We start from the raw sequence: 27,305 nt of genomic DNA on the forward strand, positions 1-27,305 counted from the left end.
AAACCAAGCTCTCAGTTTTTATATCACTCTACACTGATTACAAACAATATTTACAACAAGTCAAAAAAGAGTTATGTCGTAAATACGAAAACAAAACGAGGGCTCGAGACGATTCAGTTTCGATTCCTCGGTCTCGCCAAGAGCGACAACCCCTCCCCTCTGTGCGGTCGGTCAAGTTGGACTCCCGCTTGAGGGGGTGCCACGGCCCTTCCCGTGGGCTGCGGGCCGCACGAGGCGGCCAAGTGCGCCGGGCGGGCGGGTGGGCGTCTCCTCCTCATGATAAACGTGGACGCTGGGAAGGGTGATTTAGTCCGCGTACGAAACACAGGGACACTTGGCGGCGAAGGACAACCGTAAGGAATGGACGTGAGCAGAGGAGTTAGGAAGGGGGGGGGCAGGGAAGGGGGGCGGCCATCATTTGAGCACCGCCATCTTACGAACTTCCGTCTCGTAGATGAGAAGCCTCCACATCTTTAACACGAAGCCTTCAGCCTCCTCGTCCAGAATCTGCCACGGTGAGGAGGGAGGGGGGTTGAGGGAAACAGAACAAGGGCAGAGCATTAGACGAGATGGCAGGGGATTGGCCGGCTCCTCCTTGACGGCAACACCGGTACCGATGCGGTTACCGTAACGACCGCGATGGAAGGCGACCGTCACGATTCGGGGCGGGGTCACGAATCCGTTGTTTTCGTTAAATTTTTTGTCGTTTTCAACCTCGTCGGCGGCGGCACCAGCCGAAGCGCAACGTTTGCACGTTAACGGTGGCGGAGTTGCAGAGCGCGCAGGCGGTGCAACTGCACCAGGGTGGCCGAAGGGCGGGAGAGGGGCCCAGGCGCCGGGCTACGTGAAGAACAACGCGCCGTCTGCTTCACGACGGACGATGACGATCCCATGACATCAGCCGTAAGGGCAGGCCAATTATGTGCCAGCGTCATTGTCCGAACGTCAACATTTGATCAAACTACCAACGCCTGAAAATCGCTGTATTTGGTTCCCACCTCACTCCCCCCTGCCCCCCAACCACCTTTAAAAACTTGGCAGGACCCTCCTGAGAGTCATGAGACTCGGCGAGGTTTTCCTGCGGGAGAATGAGCATCATAATGAGAAGATAATGATTTAAATCTCGATTACAACGTTGATATAACGTGGATTTGTATTCAGAGCTCCACAGCTCATCGGATTCCTCCAGGCTAAATAAAGGTTTCTGATTCTCTGATATAGCTGGGAGGGGGGTGGGAAGAGACGACTACGGGAGGAGCGGTGCTCAGAAGGAAGATTCAGGAAGTGGAAGTGGTTTGAAATCAGGGGGGCCTTGGGAGGGTTTAGCCGTGGGGGGCCCTTGGGGGTGGCTTTGGGGGGGGGGGGGCCTGTGCAATTATGCCCATTGAGAGCCACCACAGGCAAGTGAAAGCAGGGGGGGGAGGGGGGTAGTGGGGGGGGGGGTGGAGGAGGCTGGGGCACGCCGCTCACCATCGTGACGTCGTCCAGGATGCTCTGTGCCGCGCTGTGCGACAGAAGCTAGGATATGGGAGGAGGGAGGTGGAACAAAACACGGAAAAATGCGAGTCAATGATGCAAACGGCAGCGGCGAGGCACGCGCGCGACCACACGTGCGTTCGCGCACGCCAACGTAGCCTTCAACAGGCCGTTGGGGCGAGTGCAGTTGGCGAGCGACGCGCCGACGAAGACCGGGCACCGCGCACGAGGGGCGGTGGGTGGCCGGGCAACACCACGCCCGGCCGCCTTTCGTCACCGCACAGCGCGACAGGCCGACTCGGCCTCGTGCGAGTCGACCCAGGGGAGGGGCCCAGAATCGGTTTCAATTATTCGCCACCGTCAGCGTCCGCCAGAAGGAATTTAACTTGGGTCGCCGCGCTACGCCATCGATCCCCACGACACTGGCACGTAAACAAGTGTGACTACAGACGCACACACGCGTGCGTTGGCGCACACACGCGCAAACACACAGACACACACACGAGAATGTCCCCGTACGGGCCTTTAGGTGACGAGCGTCGTTGACGATGGCGGTGGAGGTGTGGCGTAGCCAACGCCACTCTTGCCCCCACACAAAGCCTGTACCCCCCATCAGCCCCCACACCCCCTCCCTCACATCCCTCACACCTTGGTGCAGACGAAATCAACCAGCGTCGGCTCCTCCTCGCCAATGTACTCCACGATCTTCTTGTTCACCCACGGCTTGATGCGGCGCGACATCAGCTTCTGCACGACCGCACGCAAAAAATATAACGCTGTTGAAGCAAGTGCTGTCAGCGAACGGCTATTTAGGCCGGCACGGTGCACGTGGGGGTGGTCTGGCCGACACCGCGCCCTGGGACTGCCTTTGTCTCACCGATGCCGACGCTTACCACAGCACAACGCAATGGGTACTTGTGTCAGGCCGAGTTGACCTTGTGGAGGCCCGGTGCCAGTTCAGATATTCGTCGCCGATTGTTGGCCGTGAGCGCAAACCGAACTCGGGCCGCTAAGCCTTCCCACCCACTCTGCCGCCGAGAGCCGACGCCGTCCGCATGACCGTCCCAACGGACGGAGTTCGCCAATTCAGCCAACGTATGCACAGAACCAAATTTGACGCGAAGCGTGTTTTTAGTTTTTGATACGTGCATCAACCCACTACGCGTCGGTTCATTCGTATCCAATCGTAGCAAGTCGGCCCCGCCCCCCGCTCAACTCCGCAGCAAATATAACTCGAGCACGCGACGGGGGACACCCGACGCGCGGGCCGGAGGAGGCGATGACCGTCACCGACAGATACCTCCCCCCCCGGGATCGCCGCGATGAATCACGGCGACGCGGGAGGCGCCGAGCTCAGTCGACGAGACCGCGGGCGGCACACCCGACCCAACGACTGACGCGCGGCTCCCAAATGACGCTCCCCCCCCCCCCCACACTCGTACTCGCCAGTCCCAGCCTGATCCAGCCACAGCATGAATGCGGAACATGTTCCTTACCGACCGCCAAATAGGCCTCCCAAATATCTTTGGTGGGCAACCAAAGGCAAAGATTCCACCCGCTCCCCAGTGTAGCCCTAACAGACTGTTGGGGCAAGTGCTGTTAGCGAGCTCCTTTGAAGGCTGGCACGGCACACGAGGGGGTGGGTGGCCAGCACCACGCCTGACTGTCTTTGTCTCCCTAACATTGGTTTATTTTGCCCTTTGTGATATGACCACCTTGACTTAAAAGCTTTCGTGACTGCAGGAATTCATATTCTTTGGGTCTTTCGGTAAAGTCCTATCTATGCGACTTTACCGAAAGACTATATATATGACCACCTGTTCAGTTTGTTCTCAAACTCTTGTTTATCCTTCACCGATTGGTTGACCCTGCAAACCCTGCCTGCAGGGTTTCCTGTCGTGAAGGTTTGTTTACGTGGGGCGGTGGATCGTCGCACGCACGCGCACACAAATGTTAACATCTTCAGAATGTGGCCGACCGAACGGTTCAAGGGGGTTCATAACGGCTCCTCCGCGAAGAGACACGGTGCCAACACCGGCAACCGCTGAAATCCTGGATTTAAATTCGTTTCAGCCGCCCGCGACTAAACCAGAGTTTCAGTCGCGGCAAGCCGATGGCCTCAGCCCGTCCGGCGAACCAATGATCGCGTTGAAAGAAGACGCCGGCCGCTTTGACTGCCACGCGACGAAAACAAATCTCCAGAGCCGCAGGACTTGTGAGGGGGGAGCAGCGACGCTCGCGCGGATAATGAGCGAGTGAACTGAAGAGATGTCGGCAGCGCAGTCGTTGTGCGATGGTCAGCGGGGGGGGGGGGGGGGGGCTCTGACGTCCGTCACGGGGCGGTTCGTTGCACAGTTTCCCACGAACGAAGAGCTCCGAACGGAAACGCTGTCTTGATAATTGGTTTTTTTACCCTTTTATCTGGCAACAAAACTGACACCTTTTTTTACAAGGAGTCATGTTTGCATTGACTACAATACCTGCGGTCAGAATGCAAACAAAAAAACACAACTCTGATAATGTATGCACTGTCCTTGAAGTTGATTGGTCCACACCCGAGACAGCTTTTCTTAGTCTCACATGGTGTTGGACCAGATGACGCCAAAAGACGCACACAACTCAAAGACAATGCACCATCAGAGTATGAGAGCTCTCGAATGCATTCTGACCGCAGGTATTGTGGTCAATGCAAACATGAGTCCTTGTAAAAAAAGGTGTCAGTTTTGTTTCCAGATAAAAGGGTAAAAAAATAATTATCATATTTTACTACTGGCAAAGGAGGTTCCAATGGTGGAAACGCTGTCGTCCGCAAATCGGCGCGTCGAGTCTTCCAACGGACTCAACGCGCCGATCCACAAACGCACGCGTGTAGGGGAGTGCACCATCGCAGTGATGTCGCATCCCCCGCTACTCCCGACTCAATGATCTGGCTCAACCGCCTCTGTTACATGTACAGCCGCTGAGGAGGAGAAGGACAACGATGACGCAAGGCCCCAACGCTCGACTTTCACCTGCGTACGTTTACAGCCCCTTCTGTCAATCCACTGCCGGACGAGGGCCTCCCCACGCCGTGCGGGTCGAGGGGGACAGTTGACAGTATGAACGCGGGCAGCACAGACGTAGGAGCATAGAAGCACAGCACAACAATGCACTCTGCTGACCGGCGCGCAACACAGACCCACGGCTGCCTACGACACGCTGGCATGCAAGGTGGTGGTCGCCCACCCAGGCCCAACCCTGCTGAGGGGCTAACCGTCCTTTGTTCGTGGTTTTATATTCAACGCATTGCTCCCTAGCAAGGCGCATCACCGATTCGTCTCACAAACAGCTCAACACGGCTTTCTGGAGGCCGCTTATTTGTCGAGACTTGCACTGTCATTAGCTCATTAGAAAATACGTGATGCTGAAAATGATGACTATGATGACGAAGAGGATGACTATGATGATGATAATTACGTTCCAGACCATCCAACCAATACGGCCGATTCCGTTGCTGTTGAAACGACCATGGTCGTGATTTATGTTGAACTTCTTTCGCACCGTACGTAGCCAACTGTGGCATTGTTGATTACCCTATGAATAACCCAACCGGTAATGGATATCCACTGTAAGGTATGTGCAATAACGACGCTGCCGATGACGATGAAGATGACGACGCTGATGATGACGATGATGATGATGACGACGCTGATGATGACAATGACGACGATGACAACGCTGATGATGACGACGACGACGACGATTACGCGGGGCGGGCGGTAACAGGAGCGTCGCTCGCACCGGGTCCAGCATGCTCCAGTCGAGCGGGTAGGCAAAGAGCTCCGACTTGGAGGTGGGGATGCTCTCGATGAGGGTCTTGATATGCCGCCTGCGCTCCTCCTCCGAGACGCGCGCCGCCTCCTCGGCGCCACCTCCCCCGTCGTCTCCGGCGCCGCCGAGCCCGCCGCACCGGAGGCCTCCGCCGCCGCCGGCCGCCCTGGCCTCGTCCTCGGCCGAGGAGTCTATCGACGACGGCAGCCCCACGGGCGAGTCGTCGGCGGCCGTGCCGTACGGCGCCGGGCGTCCGCTCGGCCGCCCCACGCGCCGCTCCATCGCGCGGTTCACCAGCAGCCGCTCGATCGGCGACGGCACGGCGCCGATCGAGGGGCCGGCGGCGGCGCCGCCGCGACCCCTGCCGGCGTGGTAGGCGTCCGCGCGGGCGGTCGGGACGTCGTCCTCGTCGCCCCCCCTGTCGTCTTCGTCGTCGTCGTTCTCTTCGTCAGCTTCCTCCTCCTCCTCCTCCTCGTCGTTGTTCTCCGCCTCGCCGCCGCCGCCGCCAGGGCGGTGGTGGCGGTGGTAGTGTTGTTGGTGGCGGACGTCGCTGCGGGAGCGCGACGACGAGTGGTGCGGCAGCGGCCCGGGGCTTCCGTTGGGGAAAGCTGCGGCGAGGGGACGGACAAGGAGGGGGGGGGGGAGACGGCACAAAAAGGCCCGGCATGGCACACTGTCACGCTGGCTGCACCGGTCACAATTGTACGTAGCCAACCATTTACCGCGTTGCTTGAATCCAGTCTCCCCATTCGCCGACGTGGCGTTTGTGAGCGCGACGCGACTCTCTAAAACAAGATAAACCATTTTTATTTTACCAGGTAAGGCCTCACTGAGCTATGTAGCTATTATTCAGAAGCGACCTGGTTATCACAAATGATAGCTCAATGAAGTGGGCTCATCATCACGTGTTGATTCTAAATGAGAGAAAAACCGGAGGACCCCAAGAAAAATCCACGCGACCACGGGGAGAGAGACGCTAACTTCAAATATACAGCAGCAGCAGGCGTCAGGGTCGGGATCAAACCAACGACTTCCTGGATACCAGGCGAGGTAGTTAACATCTATCCACCAACGCAACGCCAAATCCGCTAAATCTCCACACGGGAGAGCTCGGAGATTCTCAACGAGGCCACGCGCTGGGGAAGGAGAATCGCTACAAAAAACACCCCGCACCATCCACCAGGCCCCCCTCCCCTTCCCCCTCCCGCCCGCCCGCCCACCCCTCCCACCCCCCGGTGTCCCCCCACCGTAACCGTACGCCGACCCTCAGCGGCACGCACCGTGACGGAGGCCCCTGTGCGTGGGCATGCGGGCTCCGCCGTCCGCCGCGAGTTGCCGTCGTCTGCCGGGCGACGACGATGTCGACGCCGCCGCCGGCCCCGCCGCCGTGGCGGCCCCCTCGTCGCTGTGCGGCGACACGGACGGCGCGAGGTTGACGGGGCGCAGCGTCGGCCGCAGGGACGGCAGGAGGAGCGCCGGGCCCTCGCTCGCCGACGGCACGCCGCCGGCGGCCTCGCCGTTCTCGGCGGGGGAGTCGGAGCCGCCTTCCATGCTCGCGTCCATCTCCCACCGCGCCTCCATCTGCTGGATCTGCACCGCACGCGACAGCAGCAGCGGAGTCAGTCGGTGGCTGGGCGAGCGTTGACGCGGTTGTAGAGCTGCGACGATTGTACGTCATCAGTTTTTCTTCCGATTCCGTTCCAACGACATACACGTACGCACATCGTTCGAACGGAGTGGAATCGATGGGGGGGGAGCGGGGGTGGCGACGACCCCACACTCACCCTGAGGATGTCCCCGTCGGGGTCGGGCCGACCCTCGCGGATGAACCTGAGCCGCAGCTCCTGCAGCTCCTCGCGCTCGCGCCAGCGGTCCCTCTCGTCCGACTCCAGCTCCTTCTCGCGCTCCCACAGACGCTTGGCCAGCGCGTTGCCCCTGGGAGCACGAGGGGGGGGGGGGGAGGGGCGACGTGATGCGTGGTGAGCGGAGGGGGGGCCATGGGACGTGAGAGCGGGAGGGGACGATGTGCATTACGCTGCTGCAGCGTGCGTGGGCAACCTCCTTCCTGCTCGTCATCCCCCCCCATCCCTCCTACCCGCTTCTTTTTAGCCAAGAGCCCCGACGACTCACCACGCCCTTCTCCTCTCTGCCTCGTCTCTCGTCGCACAGCCGTCCTCGTATCCCGCTCCCATCTCACTCTCGGTCTGCCTGTGAAATGACTGCTCCACTTACGAACATTCGACCGAGGAACAAATCTCTGGAATATAACTCCTTCGTAAGTAGAGGAGTCTGTACTCCGTCAGCTCTGCACCGGTGGCATCTCTCTGTAGCTAGCCTAACCTAAGCGCGAGTCTATGGGGTCTGTGTGTGAATCTATGGGGGTGTTTGTGTGCATCCATGGGTGTCCGTGGGTCTCTGTGTGAATCTAAGTGTGTCTGTGCGAGTCTGTGGGTCTCTACGTGAATCTACGGGTCTCTGTGTGAGCCCCATTCTCAACACGTCTAACGTTTAACCGACTGGTAGAACAAATGCTGTTAAGCGAGCACATATGAAGACCGGCATGATACAAGAGGGGGTGAGTGGCCAACACCACGCCCGGCCGCCTTTGTCTCCCCAGTGGTGATTTTTACACACCGCACCAGGTACTCGTTTGAGGCTGAGTCGACCTAGGGGAGGACCACGAACGGTTCAGATAATCGTCACTGATGTTGGCCGTGAGTGGGAATCGAACTCGGGTCGCCTGGTTCGTAGCGCAGCGCGCTAACCGCCAGACCACAGTATTACATTACATGGCAATGCATACACACACACACGTGCGCACACAAGAGCGCGAGGCGTGGATGCACTCACATGAAGTACTTGGGGTCGTCCCGGTCATCGTCGTACTCCTCGAAGAACACGCGCAGACGCTTCGCTTCCTTGGTCTGAAGGCACGGCGGTGACACACGAGCGCACACACACACACGCACACACACGCACGCACGGGCATGTCACGATCAATTGACTCGATTGTTAATATTCTTATTATTGAGCTTTGCTTACCTAGAAAAGCCTCGGCGAGTCTCAAGACTCTTTTTCAGGAGGGGGCTATGATTGCAACCTATCATACGGTGACATATTTCAGGTTTTGGAAAACCTGGAGTGTGACAACGGCACACGACGGACCGAGCCTTGCAAACGACGTCACGGCGCATGCCGCGGTATTTTTACGGTCAACGTACACCACCCACCCCCCTCACCCCCGCGGCAACAAGCAGGTGAAGGCCGCTGGGTTCAAACGGCGACCCCCTCTCTGCAACGAGCGGCCAACGGCGTCACCGAGTCCCCCAATGCGGGAGACAGAGCTGACGAGACGGACCGAGGTCGCTCACACGAACGAGACAGACGGAATATACCCGAGACACAGAACTAAAACTAAATGTTTTTTACTGCGCCAGGTAAGGCCCACTGAGCTGTACAGCTCTTCACGTGACGTGACACGGCGTCAAACGAGTACCTGGTGCGGTGTGAAATATACACCGCCACTCGGGCGTGGTGCCGGCGACCCACCCCCTCGTGCGCCGTGCCGGCCTTCATAAGGTGCTCGCTAACGGCACTTGTCCCAACAGCCTGCTAAGGCTACGCGGGGGATCTTTGTCTTTGTGTGTACATGTGCGAGTGTGCGTACCATGTCTCTCCTCCGATTCCGCTCCTTCTTGGCGTCCTTCTCGTAGAGTTTACATCGCTTCTTCTCGCGAGCCACCCAGTTCTTTAACCTCTGCACAGACGGACGACAACGTGGAATTGGCCGATTAATTAAGGGACGCGCAACCCGTAACGCAGATGTCATTATCTGAACTGCTCCTGAGCCTCCCCTAGGTTGACTCAGCCTCAAATGAGTACCTGGTGCACTGCGTAAACATTGCCGCTGGGAAGATAAAGGTGGCCGGGCGTGGTGCTGGCCACCACCCACTGCCTCGAGTGCCGTGCCGGCCTTCATGGGTGCTCCCTAACAGCACTTGCACCAACAGTCTGTGAAGGCTACAGGGGGGATCTTTGTCTTGGTGGTGTGGGGGGGACATCTCAGAGTGGTGGGTGGGGGACTGTCAAACGCTTCTCTCTCTTTCTCTCTGCAAGCTCTGGACAACACCCGCAGGTTAAACTGAACAGGCCTCGTCGTTGCGCTTGGACCTCCGATCAGCACGGTTGGCTACGTACGGTGCGAAAGAAGTTCAACATACAAAAGGGGTCATGATTATGATTATTATTTTTGAGACAGTAAGCTGGTCCACGTCCATGTGAGCGTCATCTGCGTCGAGATCGTCTGTCGCCTGCTCATCTCCCGTCTGGCAGTGTTCGTGTCCGTGCGCACCTCCTGGTAGGAGGCCTCCTTCTCCCAGAGCCTCTTCTCCAGCCTCTTCCTCACGTAGAAGTCCTCCTCGTCCTCCTCCTCGTGCGAGCCGTACAGACGCTCGCGGTCACGGCTTCCATCGTCGCTGAGCGCAACGGCACGCGCAGAGTTAGCGGGGCGGTCGACACGGGTCAACGCCGGTTTGCCACGACGTCACCAGCCGGACACGGACCTGAGCTAGTGACACCGTACACTTGACCATGCAGCAGTAGCAGCAGGGCACGCATGCTGCGTGCAACGGGCAGGCAGGCAGGCAGACTCCCGAGTTGGTGATACTTCACAACGTGCGCATCCAAGTACGCGTGTTGAACTTCGTTCACGCCGTACGTAGCCAACCGTGGCTAATCGGAAACGCGGGGGAAGGACGACAAACTAAACACAACAAGCAGTTCTAAAGAAATTAGTTGTCAATCTAGATGTTGATGATTTAAAATTGCATAGCACCCAGTCGCTTCCTAATATCTGAAGGAAGAGCGTTCCAGACGGCCGCAGAAGCGCGTCTCAAAGCGCCGCGCGATGCGGCGACCGTCGTTGTTCGACGGGCAGCCAAAAGCCGCCGCTGCGAGGATGGGCGACAGCAGAGACTAAAGAAACCCGAAGGGCACAGCTCCTCCCCTCACGTTGGCAGCGGCACTCCGGAACAACGCGCAGCAGCAGCAGCAGCAGCAAGACGGCACGCCGAACGTCACCACCAGCGGCGGCGGCGGCCGCAGCAGGGACGGACAGCGAGGCACCGTCGCTTTGCACCTGGCAGGGCTGGGCTCCTGGTTGGTGACGTGGGGTTTCTCCTTCTCGCGCTGCTTCTCCTTCTCCCGCTCCTCCCGCTCCTTCTCGCGCTCGCGCTCCCTCTCGCGCTCCCGCTCGCGCTCCCGCTCCCTCTCGCGCTCCCGCTCGCGCTCCCGCTCCCTCTCGCGCTCCTCTTTCTCCCGGTCCTCGCGCTCCTCACGATCCCTCTTCGCTTCCGGGCGGTCGCGGTCGACGACGTCCATGTCCTGCCGCTCCTTCTCCCTCTTCTCCTTCTCCTCCTCCAGTTTCTGACGGGTGAAGTGGAACGGCGGGCGTCAAAATAAACGCTCGTCGACCGGAACGACGACGACAACACCTCTTGATGAAAAACACGAATAGGTTTTACCCTTTCTGGCAAATAAAACCGGTGTCGTGTTAAGATGTTCAAACGCCAAATAGATATCTTATTGCAAGGCATCATCAAGTCTGCATTAACCACACGTACGTGTGTGGAGAAACGTGCAAACAAACATGCTCTTGATAATATATGCATTGTCTTTGAAACCGATTGTTGCCAAGCAACGCGTGCGAGCCGCTAAACTCGCGCTCGTGTTTAACAAGGAGGGGAGGGGGGGCTCGCGCCAGGCCCCGAGCCTGGATGTACAGGATGGTTCCGTGGCCAGGTTCATAGCCCGGCCGGATATCAAACTCCCTTTGCAACAGACACAACACGGGCACAACAGAATGGCGTGTGGCGACGACTGTGGCTAGGTCGGCTGAAGGCCGCGGCGAAGAAACTGTGGTGGCCGACGCGCCGCAAGGTACGGGGCCAAGGGCTGACGTTGGCGATGGTTTCCAGTGGGCGCGGCACACCGGTTAAGCGCACCTTGTGGGTGTCTCTGAATTTGCTGATTTCGCGCGAAATGAGGTCCTTCTTGTCATCCTCGATGTCCATGTTGTCCAGATCCTACGCAACGAGACGGGGAGGGAGGGAGGCAGACGGTGCAGGGAAGGACGCCCGGCAATAACGCTCGCCACGCGGCGCACGCACGCCACGCGTCCTCGGCAGGCCGTCCCACACACCGAAAAAATTGCTCGCCCTGCCACATTTGTTACGCTCAAGCCGACTGCTGTCACTTGCAAAGACCACCATACTACCACTCCCCAACGCAAGCACACAAAGACAAAGATCCCCCCACCCCACGTGTAGCCTTCACAGAGTTTTGGGGCAAGTGCCGTTAGCGGGCAGCACCTATGAAGGCCGGCACGGCACACGAGGGGGTGGGTGACTAGCACTACCCCCGACCGCCTTTGTCTCCCCAGTGGCGATGTTTTTGCACAATGCGCACGCAGCACACACACACACAACGCACGCACGGCACGCACACAGCCCACACACGCAGCACGCACACACGCAGCGCGCACACGCACGGCACGCACACACGGCATGCACACGCACGGCACGCGCACGCCACGCGCACACGCACGGCACTCACCCCGTCCTTGCGCTCCTTGCGCCGGCGACGCTGGAAGTTGTCGGCGCCGCCCGACTCTCCCGACAGCTGGCTCTCGTGCTCGCGGATGACGGCGCGGATCTCCTGCTGCGTCGCTTCGTCCACGCGGCGCGTCGCCGCGTCCAGGTCATTGCCGTCGCTCTCCTCCGCCGCCGCCGCTTTCTCTTCCTGCTGCTGCCGCTCCTTCACCTGCTTCTTGTCCTTCTCATCCTGCTGCTGCTGCTGCTGCCGCTCCTTGTCCTGCGGCTGCTGTTCCCCCTGCTGTTTTTCCTCACCCGCCGCCTTCTTTTCCTGCTCGTGGGCTTGGTTCGAAGCCGGCTGCGTCTTCTCGTCGTTGTTGCTGCTGCTGCTGCTTTTCTCCGCCTGTGGCCGGACGGGGAAGGTGGAGGAGCGCGACGGGAGCATCAAGAGAGGAGAAGGCGAGGAGAGGGTCGTTACGTAAAAAAAAACACATCAAAGGCCGTGCCTCTCAACTTGCATGGCGCCGCTCCGGAGTACGTGCTCACCCTTGTAGGGAAAGGGCAACTCAAGACGTGCACAGATTTCTCACGAAACTATGACTATTTTAGCAGGTAGGGCCCACTGAGCTATGAAGTTCTTTTTCAGAAGTGACCTGGCCACAGGGGATAGCTCAACGAAGTGGATTATCATCATCACGTGGAAATGTATAACAGAAGCCAAATTCTCTAAACACGTGATGCTAATTCTACATTTTGGGGGGAAAAACCGGAGGGACCGGAGAAAAATGCACAGGACCACGGGGAGAGAGACACGCAAACTCCAAATATACAGGCACCAGGGTCGGGATAAAAATCCACGACCTCCTGTATACCAGGCGAGGTAGTTATCTCGCCACTGACAAGCAGTAAGGCAGCCACGCAATGAGCCAGTGCCAACAATAGCCCAAGCTCTGCGATCCTCTACATATTAAGATGTTATCAGCCAATTACATGCTCGAGAAAACCAGAGCACCTGGAGAAAAACCCACGCGTGCAAGGGGGAAACACTCAATCCCACACAGACGGAACAGGTGGAGTCCACATCTCCCGCTGTGCTGCCTCCTCCTGGCAGAGCCAGGGTACGGCAACCTCCTCGAAGTAAACGGGGAACATTGGTGCGATTCACCAACCCTGGCTGCATTACACAGGCCACGTGCGCTTACGGCGGCGGCGGCAGTGGACGCCTGCTGCTGGGCCTTCCACGCATCCAGCAGGGCCTTGGTCTTGGCGTCGACCTTCACCAGCAGGTGCCGGTCGCCCAGCTCCAGGTCGTGCAGGAGCCTCAGGGCGCGAAGCGAGGAGCCCGGCTCACGGTACTCGCAGAAGCCGAACGCTGCGTGACACCGCGCGGACACCCCGGCACACAGCTCAGCGCCGGCACAACGTTCAGCACCGCGAGATCCAGTCACGCCACACCGCCCAACGCCCCGCCGTACCCGCGCGGTCCAGTCACACCACGCAGCTCCACTCATCACCCCCTCGCTCTGACCCCCCAGTCAAACGGTTAGTTAATCTACCGCGGCCGCCACGGTTCTGCTGCGAGTTTCTAATGCCGATGCTCTCCCCTTCAAGCTTCACGAATGAAAAGGCAGCCCCCCCCCCATGCCTACCCCCCCCAATGTGATCCCCATCGTGCCATCTGCGTCACGTCACGAAAAAAAAAGGGAATCCCTCCGTCTCGGCACGGCACAAAATATCTGGTAGGCCGCAATGATGACCTTAACTCAGCTTAACACGAAGGCTTCCGGGACCAATATTATATATAATTGTGAATGCTGTGGGTTGACTCTCCAACATGTTTTTGTTGACACGTTGGGGAGTACATTTTTCTTACGTGACAAACCTTACTAATTGGCTGTGTCGGGTGTTGTCGGGTGTTGGCGGGTTTAACGACACGTTTATATTTACACGATATAACCCCAAAGGAAAACCTCTCGTTATGGGTGACCTTACTGTGAACGATGCATTGTCCGCAAATTGCCCTGCACATCACCACCGCCTGCGAGTGGGTGGGTGGGTTTGGGTGGGTGGGTATTCAAGTCCAAAGTGCACTGCTCACGCCCCCCACCCCCCACACTCACCCCCCCACCCCCCATGGCAAGTGCCGTACCACCACCGCCCCAACCCGGCCGCCACCACCACCACCACCGCGGCCCGCAGATCAGATCGTCTCACCTTGGAGTTTCCCCGATGGTCCCTGGACGCGTTTCCAGTTGAGCACCGTGCCGCATTTCTGCACGAGTCGACGATGACGACGACAGGACAGGGCGGGTGTTAGGGAGGCAAGAAGGGAGAGAGGACAGTCGCTGTGCTACCTTTAAGATTAACGGCTGTTATCTTGTCAGGCTGTCCACACACAAGTTGAAAGGTTTAAATAATAATAACAATAAAGCCCTTTTACCAGCACGTCAAACACAATGTTGTACGTAGCCAACCTAATCGCCATACGTGTACCGTGTTCTGCGGGTTACAAGACTCTCCATAAAGTAAGAGGCACCGCAAAAGTTTGTGTCAGGGCGAGTGAAACAGATCTGATCACACACCGCAACAATGACAAAGATCCCCCGTATGGAACTTCAACAGACTTTTAGGGAAAGTACTGTTAAGTGAGCGACTACAAAAGTCGGCACGGCGCATGAGGAGGTGGGTGGCCAGCACCGCGCCCGGCCACAAATGACAAAGATCAACCATGTGGCCAAAAATGAGTGATGGGGAAGTGCTGCTATTGAGCACACGAGGAGGTGGGTGTGCTCAGCAGCGCCCCCTCGGGGAGCACGGAAGTTGGAACACAGTAGAGCACGCTGCACCGCAACTCTGCTAACCTCACCGCGTAGCCCCATAGCAGCCTCCCAACACCAGTTGCATGCATGGCGTTTAAACCAATCCAAAGCAGGGCAGGGCGGGTGCTAATCTCCCAGTAACATGCTAATTTCTGACTTTAACATCCTGCTAATTCTCTCACATTAACACAGCTTATTCAATGCTAAATTCTTATGTTGATATGTAAACTCCTTTGTCAAGGCGCTCTTCTCCTCCTACCCAGCTTAAAATATGCTGCCAAGCTTAGCAGTGTTCATTGGAGCGCTGTCTTTCAGACAGCTGTCTTCACCTGAGGACGGCTGCTTGTGTTGTGGCCGAAACGTCGTGAGAATTTTATTTAATTATGTTTTATTTTTATTATTTTATTATTTCCCTTCTACGTGACTTTACCGAAAGAACCAAGAAGATCAATCCAAAGCACTTGCAGGGCTCAAGCCTGCTTCGAGCAAGCTTCGGAGACCCGACCAGTTCGGATTGTGGGTGGACTGGTCACAAGGTTGGCATTGTGTATGCACAGTGGGGGGCGGTTTCCTTCTCGCCGTGGCTGCACCGGCTACGCGCCGTCGCGTTGCCTTCAACAACACCACAACGAACACCGAAACGAAAGTGATTGGACGAGGTCTCTCCCCCGAGTGTATCGACTAAACGTTGCCCCGTAGCAAAGCACCGTCCAGCCCTGTGATAATTTAACAGAGGAGCAGAGCCAAAATGACACGATCCCGCTCCTGAAGGCAAGCAGACCTCCACACGGGCATTCAGCGATTTAAATTATTTCTGAACGCAAAGACAGAACATGCATTTCGATTATTTTGCTGTTACAAATGTCCACGTGATGGGCCACTTTATCGAGCTATCATTTGTGGCCAGGTTGCTTCTGAAAAGTAAGTGAATAAGCTCAGTGGGGCTTGACCTGGTAAGATTAATTCGTATTTTTATTTTAAGTGTTTACCTTTCTTATACTTTGAACTCTGACCGTGTTTTTGTACTGTTTGTTGTTGTAACGTTCTGACCCCTGTGCCCCGACTGGACATCTGTGCAAAAAGAGCTTTACAGCTCATCGGATTTCTCCCCCGGTCGAAACAAAGACTCTCATTCTGAGAACGGCTCGCCGGCTATCCCACCGAGGCGGCAGCCAACGGCGCAAGCGGACGGGCAACTTACGGCGAGCAGCAGCCCGATGAGATACTCCGACGCGCGGTCGGGGATGTTCCCCACGAACACGGTCGTGGGGGGCGGCGCCGGCTCGTCCGCCTTCCGGGGGGCGGACGACGACAACGACAACGACGACGACGACGACGACGACGGCGGCGGCGGCGGCGCCGGCGAGGAGGCGGGCGGCCGGACGGGGAGAGCCGCCGCGGCGGACATCGTGGGCGGCCCCGCTCCGGGCGGAGGCGGCGGCGGCCCCGGGGAAGGCAGCAGCCCTGGAGGCTTGCCCATCATGGGCGGCAGCGTCATGCGACGGGGCAGGAACACCTGGTGCCGGAGGGAGGGCACAGTCCACTGTCCACGCAGCAATGCGGAAGCAAATGTCAATCCCACTGCTGGAGACGGGGCGATCCACACCCCCAAGACCCCACAAACAAAACAAAGATCCACCGTGTAGCCTAGACAGACTGTCGGGGCAAGTGCTGTTAGCGAGCAACTATGAAGGCCAAAACGGCACACGAGGGGGTGTGTGGCCAGCAACATGCCCAGCCGCCTTTGTCTCCCTAGTAGCGATGCTTTTACTAGGTACTCATTTGAGGTTCAGTCGACCTAGGGGAGGCCTGGGACCGCTTTAGATAATCGACACTTGTGTTGGCCGTGAGCGGGAATCAAACTCGGGTCGCCGGGTTGCTAGTACAGCTTAGCGCTAACCGCTACACTACCGCTCGCCCGCACACACACGCACGCACGCACAATACCACACGAGTCACGGCGGGTACGCACGACTGTACAGCAGCGAGCCGGCCGGTGCGGGTTGGGCCCAAGGCGGAGGCGGATAAACACGAGGGAGCGTAAGAAGTGCGGCGCAACTGTGGATTTTGCCGCACGGCGCTCTGCTTCTCGCACAACGCCGCGGCGTCGCCAGCGGGCGTGTCTGGCTCGTGATGGTCACCCGTTGAGGCGCACGATTGCAGGCTCTACCCCCAGCGTAAGCTTCCGGGATGTCGCGAGATCGGTTTGTGCATTGACAGTGAAAGGCCATTTCCAGGGGGTCACACACCTCTTATCTGTGGTGTGTCCACTAACACCCACACACACACTACACGCACTCATGTACCACTACACGCACCGTGGAGTACGCGTGTACACGTAACACGCGTGTTACATGTACACAACTGGCTTCATCAGCCGACAGCTAGTTGTAGTAGTAGGTTTTTACCCTTTTAAACTGGTACAAAACTGACACAAAGGGTAAAAACCTACTACTATATTTTGCCACTGGTAAAAGAGATCTCAGTGTAAAAGCTAGTTGTAATTACTGGCAAAACAAAACACTCCAATTGTAAATGTTGTGCATTTACTCTCCAACCCAGCGGTGTGCTGTACCTGTAATGAATTGCCATGTTTTCTTGACGTGACAAACTTTACTAGTTGGCTGTGTCGGGTGGTGGTGGGTTTAATGACACATTTATACATTTAAACGATCTAACCCAACAAAAAAATAAAAACCTATACTATGGGTGTTGTAGTCGCTTCTCAACTCCCCCAGGTTTCATACTCTTAGGTTTTTTCGATAAAGTCACGTAGGTAAAAAATAGAAATTAAATAATAATTGCCTCCGAAACGTCGTGATTTAATTGATTTGTTTTCATTTATTATTATTTAATTTCTATTTTTATTTTTTACCTACGTGACTTTACCGAAAAAACCTAAGAGTATGAATCCTTGCAGTCACGAAAGCTTCAAATCTAGAATTAATCCCCCAGGTTTTCTCAGCGTACCACTGCACGGTGCCCCGAGGCCATTGCCATGAAAATAAAAGACAAGCCTCATATAAAGACAAGCCTCATATTGCGCGTTGCACAGGCAACTCTTGCTTATCCAGGGTCATGGGGGAGGAGAGGAGGGCATGGCCAGCATCGAACAAAAGAAATGCTAAAACACAACCAAGTCAGGCGATGAGATTAATTATTTTTACCTTTGTAAAACTGTGGGGGTGAAAAATACATTAAGTCTCGTCTGTTTGTATTGCTTCTTAAAGTGCCGGGTTTGTGTGTTTAGTTTGTTACCCCCCTCCCCTGCACCCCCGATTAGCAAGGCTGGCTTTTATATTGGTGGTGTCTGTGTTGGTGTCTTCACCATCAGCCATGGTCCATCCACTGCTGGATGGATACAAAGTACTGTGTTTGTGTGCGGTGAATGTGAGCGCTGGGCCCCCAAGCACACATGTAAATCCACGATTAATCCCACAAGCCGGATAAATCCACCAAGATATCATCGAGAGTTGAGTGTATTATTAGTTGTAAAACTTTTAGAAGTTTATGATTGATGGTGGCGATGATGATGTGATAATCGTGATGATAGCTCACCGGTCTGGGAAGCATGCCCATCGGAACAGGAATCATCGGGGTACCTGGAAAACAAACACACACACGGGACACGTAAACACATGAGCACAGCAGTAATTCCCCCGATGTGCCATGAAGCGCATAGACTCAACATGTGACAACACAGCAACATTACACAATGGATCGCACAACACGTGCCGGCTTGCAAGACTCCAAACGGCATTGGCGACGTACGCGTCATGTGACGTCACAAGATGTCGCGAGATGTGACGTGACGATATTGAAACGTGCCGATACTCGACGGGCACAGCAGCAGCTACACGCGTTGCACGGCAGCTAAACAGAGCAGCAGCAGCAGTGGCGCTGCACGAGGTGTCGAACGAGACGTCACGCGACGCGCATCGCCGCACAAAAAAAACAAGGGCCGGCGGATAACGCGTCACGTAACACGTGCCGCGCGGCGCTTTAACACAAGGAGCATTAGCATTTCATGACGCGTCACGTGGCATCGTATAACACGTGTCAGCGAAACGAACATACGAATCGGGGGGCGGGGGACGGTGCGTCGCGTGCTACGTGGCACATGGCATATGGCAAACGGCGCTTTAACACGCGGAGCAGCGGTAGTAGTAGCGCACCACGTGTCACATGGCACTGTCAACACAACGCGGGTCACCGACCGGGCTGGGTCGTAATGCTGCGCAAGGGGAGGGGAGAGGGGTGTACCTGTGTCCGTACAATGAGCGCTTAGTGTTTTGTTGACGTTTGTGCGGCGTTAGACTGGGGGAGGCGGGGCGCGCCAGTGCCCGCTGAGCGATATCCGAAGCCGGACACGTCGCTCCCTGCGCCGCCGTCGATGCTGCGAGCTACTCGTCGCCCGCACGCCGGGAGCCCCCCAGTCTACGTCTGTCACGCGACTCATGTGTGCACGCGTCTGTGAGTGTGTCTGCGAGTGTGTGTGTAAGGGGAGCGTGGTAGTGTAGCCGCTAGCGCGCTGCGCTACGAACTCAGAGAACTGAGTTCAATTCCCGCTCACGGCCAACACCGGTGACGATAATTTGAACTGTCCCTGGGCCTCCCCTAGGTCGACTCGACCTCAATTAACTACCCGGTGCAGTGTGTAAACAAAGGCGGCCGGGCGGTGTTGGCCACCCACCCCCTTCGTGTGCCGTGCCGGCCTTCACAGGTGCTACTCGCTAACAGCACTTGCCCCAACAGTCTGTTCATATTGGGCACGTAACGATGCGTCGACTCGTAAGAATTCACCTGGTTAGATCGTGCGAGCGCAATGCCAACCGGAGCTATGCACCCCAATCGACCAGATCCGAATACGAGACGGGGGGGGGGGCCCAGGGCTCGCAGTCGGTTACCTGGGGGCGGAATGCCCGGAGGAGGATACCCGGCGTAGTGGGGGGGCGGCAGTCCCGGGGGCAGGGGAGGGGGTAGCCCCCTCGCCATGCCCGGGGGAAGCGGGGGCATGCCCGGGGGCATGGGGATGGGGGGCATGACCGGCATGGGGTGTCGTGCCAGGCGAGGTGGGAACGACATCTTCTCCACAGTTTTGCGCTGGTCACGCCGGACAGAGCCTGCAACGGGCAGTAGAAACAGAGGCACACACGCACACACACACGAGTCATGGTCCATGTTTAGCATCGTAGTCATCATCATCACGATCCATGGGCAGATCACTAGTAGGTCTCAACTGCGCATTTCGTCATTTGTTTCCACTTTACTCTCGTCTACGGTGCTAATATTCCGACACGCCCGTCAAGCTTTGAGAAAAAGACTTTAAAAGTCACGGACGGCTAGGCGCTCCGTTACAGCGGCACTACTGTGGCGTCTTCACAACGACGCGCGTTGCACACAAACACGTATGTGACGCGTGACACACGTGTGGCGGTGGCGTCACGGTGACGTCACCGCAGCACGACAACGGCACTCAATCGTGAGAATCCACTTTAAATTATTTGCCCGTTGAAGAAGCTTCAGCCCGTGTGTTAAGCAGCCCGAGATAAAAGCGTGAAAAATAAGAATAGGTGGTTACCATTTCTGGCAATGAAACAGGTGTTAAAGAGGTTCAAACTCCAAATAGATGCCTTTTCGCCAATATCATACTTTGATACTGGCAAAAAGGTTCCATAGATATAACCGCTCAACCCGAGCTGTAAATTCTCTGATACTTGCATCGTCTTTGGACTGTTCCCATTTTGCCATTCTCTGGTCTGCCACTGGTAGTGACACCAAGGCCATGAAGGCGGCTGCTGTCTCTGGTGTAGGCCAATCACCTTCAAAGGCAATGCAGACATTACCAGAGCATGTTCATAGGTTTGCATGTTCACCACAAGTTCGTGTGATTAACGCAGAATTGATTCCTTGCAAAAAGGTATCTATTTGGTGTTCAAACATCTTAACACACTACCTGTTGTATTGCCAGAAAGGGTAAAAACGTATTTTTATTTGTCAAAGTTTGATTCTGCCAAAAAAGTCCCATCGAGATGCACGTCTTGGCAGACGTGTAAACATTAGTTAACTCAATAACTGCAACGATTAATCAACCGTGATTACTGAGCTCACGATAAACACCTCAATATGCCCATGTGCAAAGGGAATGCATTGTTGACGTGTGCAACTTGCGTGCAAATTATATATAAAGATTAACTTTGGGCTAAAAGCCAGATGGAAGTCTTGATTTTTATTATTAACTAAGCTTTAAACTCACATACAACAGAGACACAGACATATAGCTGAGAGCGTTATCTGCTAAGAGATAAGAGATAAGGGAGCTGGAGTCGTGTGGGCACGGTGGTGGATCGCGCAACTGTACTCCAAAACCCAGTGACCCAAGTTCCATTTTAGGCCACGGTCAACATCAGTGGCAAGTGATATTTTAACCAGGCCTGGGACTACTCCTCCGCCCATCCAAGACCAATACACACTGACCAACTAAGCAAGTATGGTCAAACAACAATTGTGGCCATGACGGCTTGCGCAGAGGCCTTCCTTCACCCAGCAGTAGATTTATAAAAGGGCCTTACATTGCACGCATCGAAATTGCGCGCGCAAGAAATCGATTATTTTATTTGAATTTGTTGTTGCGGGGGGGGCAGGGGAGCGATTACGTGGCGGGGTTAACGCGTTGCACTCCGAACCCAGCCACCGAGGTTCAACTCCCGGCCGTGGCTGCTAACATCAGCGCGGTGAGCGATGTCCCCCGCTCTTCCAACCCGACAGAACCAGAGTGACGGTGCCGGCGTACACCCTACACGCCGGTTTCGATTACACCCAATTAGACCAAATCGCTGGACAGTGCCGGTCATAGGTGACCACCGTAATCGCTAGGTTGTCAGACAGCTCTGGGGCTGTGCTATGTTGTGGGAAACTAAATGACAGCTGAACCCATTGCTGTGCTGCACCTTTATGCTTCCACATCTATGCTTTCCGCAATCGCGAATCCGCGCGGACCAGCTTCGTAGCGTATTGGTCAATTGACCCTTTCAAACGATAAAGTGAAGGGAGGCCTTCATGTCAGCACTTGATTGATAACGAGCTGTAAACTATGATCATTATTATATATTAGATCGTGCCATGCGTGTTGAAGGCAGGAGAGCAGTAGAGTGATGGACTTTGCAGACACGCTGCGAGATGCACACGACATAGCCCCCCCCCCTCCGCAGTAGCCAATAACACCAGTAGGTGGATCATCCAAGTTGACTATCCACGCTCAACCCGGATGAGCTTCCGAAATCTGATTAGATGAGTTGCATTCCGGGTGGTATGGGATCAAAGGCCGTTAACCACGAGCGGAACAATCAATAAACTGAAAACCGACATTCCCTTCAGAACCACGTCGAACTGCCCTGCTTACAAGAATTTAAAAATGTTTCTCCATGAACTCGCTCAATGCAGCGTCGCTATCGTTGAGCGAAAACACAAACATGCCGGGGCGCAAGTCTGCGACCCCAACGCTTCGGAGGCAAGAGTTGGTGGATCACGCAGATTTGTGAAAGTTCCTCTTAAGCTGCCAACTGGTCAAAAGATGGCAGTGCAGCTAGTGGACTCGTGAACCCATCTGTGCGGACCTAGGCATCACACAGTCAGAACCAAAACCAACAACAGCAACATCCATAATACAGTTGTTTTTGTTATATTGCGTAAATATATAAATGTGTCATAAAACTAGCCACCACCCGACACAGCCAATTAGTAAGTTTGTCATGTAAACAGAACATGCCAATTCGTTACGAGTACAGCACACCGGTGTGTTGGAGAGCCTGTATTATAGATGATATTGGTCGCGAAAGCCTACGTGTTAAAGCAACATCCAGATAGGCACGTTTACATCACCTATAGACCAAGCGCCAATGACCAAATCACCCACAACTACCTGATCTTATCAGATCTCAGAAGCTAAGCAGCAGGGTTATAAGCGTGGACATCGCTTGGATTGGCGGTGACGCATATTGTACGCTGGGTTGTAATCGACCGCTGCAGGGGCTTGCGTGGTGGGCAGCAGAGGGCAGTACAGCAAAGTCCGTTCTTGCACAAACGTTCGGTCGACGAAATTTAGCGTTAAGGCGACGGACAAATTACGGACACTTTCGAATTAACGAAAAATCGAATTTCCGCGCGAACGAAATTTCACGACGGCCACGCGCCGTGAGATCACCAAACGCGAGCCACCACCCGGGAGGGCTGCGTCGTCATCTATCGGCGACAGCGTCACGGTGTCCCTGCAGTGGCGGCAGCAACGCTTCCAGTCATTCCAACGTACAGCAGCATCTTTTGGCGAGTTTCCCGAAAAGGTTAATTATTTTGGTTTTAAGTGAAAAATTATTAAATCTTTTAATATGCACGTTCATTATTATTATTTTTGTATTGGGAAAAGATGTGTATTCTTAGGCGAGCAGAGTTGGAATGACCGACTCTCCGATACACAGCCCTATATTTTTGGTATTAAATTAATGAGTAAGGCCATTCCGATGTACCAAATTTCGTTGTGTTTTTTTGGAAGAACGCATCCCTTTCGTAGATCGAGGGATACCTGCACTGTGTGTTCGTCTGCTCCCACGCCATTCTAGCGACGTTCACCAACCCACACTGAGCAGCGTGGTGATGTACGGCCGTACAACCCCAAGACCTGCAGGGCAGGGGGAAGTCTTCATCCAGAATGTAGCAAACCAGAGGGGAAAATCATCAACCACAAATAGGTGCTACACACCTGTAACAATAACTACTACGACTACTAAGAAAATACATCAACAATTCAGTAGAGATATCAACAAGAACCAGGTAGGTTAATCAACCACCCTGGTTGGTACATGAACAATAACCAGGTAGAAGAATCAACTACCCCAACCACCTTGGTTGGCACATGAACAATGACCAGGTAAGGTAATCAACCACCCCAACCACCTTGGTTTGTACAACATGAACAATGATCAGGTAGAATAATCAACCACCCCAACCACCTTGTTTTGTACAATACAAACAATGACCAGGTAGGATAATCAACTTCAACAAGTCTGGGCTAAGTATACAAGGAGCGTCAGCAATTCCTTACCATCGTACCTCTTTCCTATGCTCAATTCGGGGCATGTATTCAACCTGACCTACACGACACATTCCTGCACGCGTTTCTTTGCACGCTTGCAAATTTACGTTGCGTCGACGAGCCATCGCGGACGCTGTTGTTGATGTGCGTGTCGACCTGGGGTTGTTTTTGTTCCTTTCGAGATTTCCTCGTCGTGCCGTTCTTGCTGCTGGCCCCACTACTTGGCGTTTTGAGCGTTGTGCTCAAGCCGCCGTGGCAACAAAAACCAACGCGCGAGGTTCTTGGCTCTCGGGGGATACACGAGGCATTAGCGTTCCATCAACAACCATATATTTGAAATCAGACAATCGGAGTCGGTAGATATACATCTTCGAGTCTGCTTTGAAAACAGACACTGCCGACGAGACTGGCGTCATACGGAGGATTCCCGTCCTGAAGTGGATCTGACAAAAGGTTGCGTTACAGGTGTTCTATACTTATTACGATATGAACGTAAAAGTCGCAACGATAAAGGCTTGTTGGTTATAGGCCAAATGGCGAGTTTAAACCTAAACACACGAGTTTTGAGAGGACTAGCACGTACGGCATCCATGCAAATAGAATAAACCCATAGCCAGAGACTCAGAGACACAAGGAGAAATACACTCAAGCACATAGATAGACAAAATAAATATACCAAGAGATATATACACAGTAAAATACATAGACGTGTAGATACGTAGAGATATACTCGCAGAGATAGACTCCTGGAGATACACTGTATATAGACTCAGTGGTAAACAGAATGCCAGAGAGCCATAGAGGGACATTAGAGACACAGCTACAGACGTGCGCTTGTGGCCATGAAACCCAAACTACGGTGCGCATATTAAACTCATAGATATAGAAACTCAGAGATACAAGAATACAGATACATAGATATATTTGGACATGCACATATACACGTACAAATATAGACTAGTAGATACACAGAGACACACACTGGCAGAGATAGACTCCTAGAGATACACTGTACAGAATATACTCTTTGATAAATCGAAAACCAACAAGGCACATTAGAGACGTGGCCATGCAATCTAAACTATGGGTTGCATAATGAACCCACAGACACCGACTCAGAGATACAAGAAGACACTCAAGTACATAGGTAGACAAATATATATACAAATAGATCTAAACATATACGTGTAAGCTAGAGACATACTCCTAGAGATACAATGCACAGAGACTCAGCCAGAGAACCATGGAGGTCCATTAGAGACGTGGCCTGCAATCTAAACTATGGGTTGCATAGTGAACACATAGACACACTCAGAGATACAAGACGACACTCAAGTACATAGGTAGACAAATATATATAAATAGATCTAGACATATACGTGTAGCAAGAGACATACTCCTAGAGATACAATGCACAGAGACTCAGCCAGAGAACCATGGAGGCCCATTAGAGACGTGGCCACAGCAGCGGTGCGCGATTGTGGCCATGCAACTTCCAGCTACGGGGCCGCGCAGTGAACCCACCCACTGTACGGTCACTCAACTGAGGAGAAAAATCGTCCACACGACACCGATTCGTCTCTCTCGCCCTGCCGAAGCCTCCCTCTCGTCGTGGCGAGACACACACACACAATAGCTCCCATACAGTAGCGCCAGCCCATGTTCGAGTGTAACGTGAACAACGAGCGTTCAACGCGCTGAGGCATTTCTTGATGACCCGAGGCCTCTCTCGACGTGCCCCGGACTACCACCACCACCAACCAACCACAACAAAAACCACAACCACCACGCACACAGCAGCAACAACAACCCGCGCTGGAAACACGAAACGCCACACAAACCTTGCGTGCGTGTGGGGGCGCGCGTCTCTCTCGCTCGCTCGTCAGCGCGTGTGACTCCGCACTCACATTCTCTCTACACGGGTGGTTCAATGCGGGAACGGCAAACGACGACGTTAGTAGGAGCACAACAATAAGCGATTCGTTAAAAACGTCAACGATTAAGGCGACGAAGCCGCGCCACTCGCGGGGTCCCGTGCGGGCTACGGCCGAGTCGAGGGCGCGCGGGGGGGGGGGGCACCTCGCCGCCTTCACATTCCGTACCCCGCACGCGCAGCCGCGGCTCCCTCGGCGGCCCGTGAGTGGCCGCGCGGCGGTCACGCGGGAAGCCTCCCGGCCAATGGGCGTGCTCCGCGGGGGACGAGCTCGCTTATCCGGACTGCGGATTCTAAAGGGGGGTGGGGGGGTGTTGGTGGGGGCGGAGGGACGCGGCCTTGGTCAGGATGGCTCCGAGCGGCGTTGCCGTCGCCTCCCCCTCGACTCGCTCCCCTCGCGGGTCTCTTCCCCACCGCCCGCCCGCCCGCTCGCTCGCTCGCTCCACGCGGGCTGCGTTGTCTACGCCGCTGTCGTTGTTTGTGGCGGCGTGGAAGTTGCAAGAAACGCGAGGCGCCGACTCCTTCCGCCTCCCGAGGCACCAGGCCCCTGCACGCGGTCACGTGGTGCAGCCGCCGCGTCACGTGCTCAACGACAGCCTCTGGCTATCGTTGAGCACGTGGTGCGCGTCTTGCCCACGTGGTGGCGGTGGAGGAGGATGTGGCTACGTGGTGGTTGCTGGTGGATGTCGAGCAGTAGTGGTGGATGTGGTGGTGGTGGATATGGTGGTGGATGCCTAGCAGTAGTGGTGCTGGTGGATGTGGCTACGTGTCGATGTTTGGTGGTGGATGTGGCTACATGGTGGTGGTGGATTTCTAGCAGTAGTTATGTGGTTGTTGTGGCTACGTGGTAGTGGTGGATGTTTGGTGGTGGATGTCTCATCAGTGAGCTCCGGAAAGCAAGGCTGCGTTGGCTAGGTCACGTAGCCCGCATGCCCAACCACCGCATGCCCAAGCAGCTTCTCTTTGAACGGATAGAGGGGGGGCTAAACGGGCACGACACGGGCTGAAGGGATGTAGCAGGTGTGGTACCGGAGGACGTGCAGCTGAGTGGACTTTCTGAGGACCGGTACCAGCGGTGTCAAGATCGGCCTCTGGAGGCGGCTCGTGAAGAACGCTACTGGGCAGTTGGAGGAGCGACGCTCACAACCAGTGGGGCGATAAAATACAACAAAAGTTGGCACAGTAGGGGGCACAGGTGGCGCATCTACCGGTCATGTCAGCCAATCCATGGCACCTGGGTCTATCCCAAGACCTCCTGTGAGCGGGCCTGGCACAAGCGCCGTTGTGGCGTATAGCGGGTACAGTACTGCTATTGGATGTGTTGCGTGGCGGATGTACGTGGTGAGGCAAGATTTATAAAGCTATTTTTCAGAAGCGACCTGGCGATCACAAATGATAGCCCAATGAAGTGGCTGGTGGAAATGTAAACCAGCGAAATACTCTAAACGCATTATGATTATAAATGTGGAGGGGAAAACTGGCAGACCCGGAGAAAAATCCACGCAACCACGGGCAGAGGAGACATGCAAACTTCAAATATACAGCAGGCGTCAGAGTCGGGATCGAACCCACGACCTCCTGTATACCAG

General features: G+C 55.2%; 1 protein-coding gene across 4 annotated transcripts; it reads right to left on the reverse strand.

Moving 5' to 3' along the window:
- LOC144949056 (RNA-binding protein 25-like) lies at positions 1 to 26,284 on the reverse strand. Of its 4 annotated transcripts, none has more exons than XM_078878864.1 (18): positions 25,886 to 26,284; positions 19,603 to 19,818; positions 18,254 to 18,297; positions 15,897 to 16,211; positions 14,091 to 14,148; positions 13,079 to 13,248; positions 11,899 to 12,279; positions 11,289 to 11,369; positions 10,424 to 10,710; positions 9,638 to 9,761; positions 8,954 to 9,043; positions 8,137 to 8,210; positions 7,071 to 7,221; positions 6,567 to 6,876; positions 5,257 to 5,894; positions 2,125 to 2,223; positions 1,471 to 1,518; positions 1 to 507 (listed from the first exon to the last, which is right to left on the reverse strand). In XM_078878864.1, the coding sequence occupies exons 2-18, from the start codon at positions 19,778 to 19,780 to the stop codon at positions 415 to 417; spliced, it is 3,141 nt and encodes a 1,046-aa protein (XP_078734990.1). In that variant the 5' UTR covers positions 19,781 to 19,818; positions 25,886 to 26,284; the 3' UTR covers positions 1 to 414. The 4 variants fall into 4 exon arrangements, with proteins under 4 accessions (XP_078734990.1, XP_078734989.1, XP_078734987.1 ...); XM_078878863.1 differs by having other exon boundaries at positions 9,638 to 9,749; positions 15,897 to 16,238; XM_078878861.1 differs by having other exon boundaries at positions 15,897 to 16,238.
- Positions 26,285 to 27,305: the final 1,021 nt, after the last annotated feature.

Source organism: Lampetra fluviatilis, chromosome 52 (assembly GCF_964198595.1).
Source record: "Lampetra fluviatilis chromosome 52, kcLamFluv1.1, whole genome shotgun sequence".
NCBI classification, from domain to species: Eukaryota; Metazoa; Chordata; class Hyperoartia; order Petromyzontiformes; family Petromyzontidae; genus Lampetra; species Lampetra fluviatilis.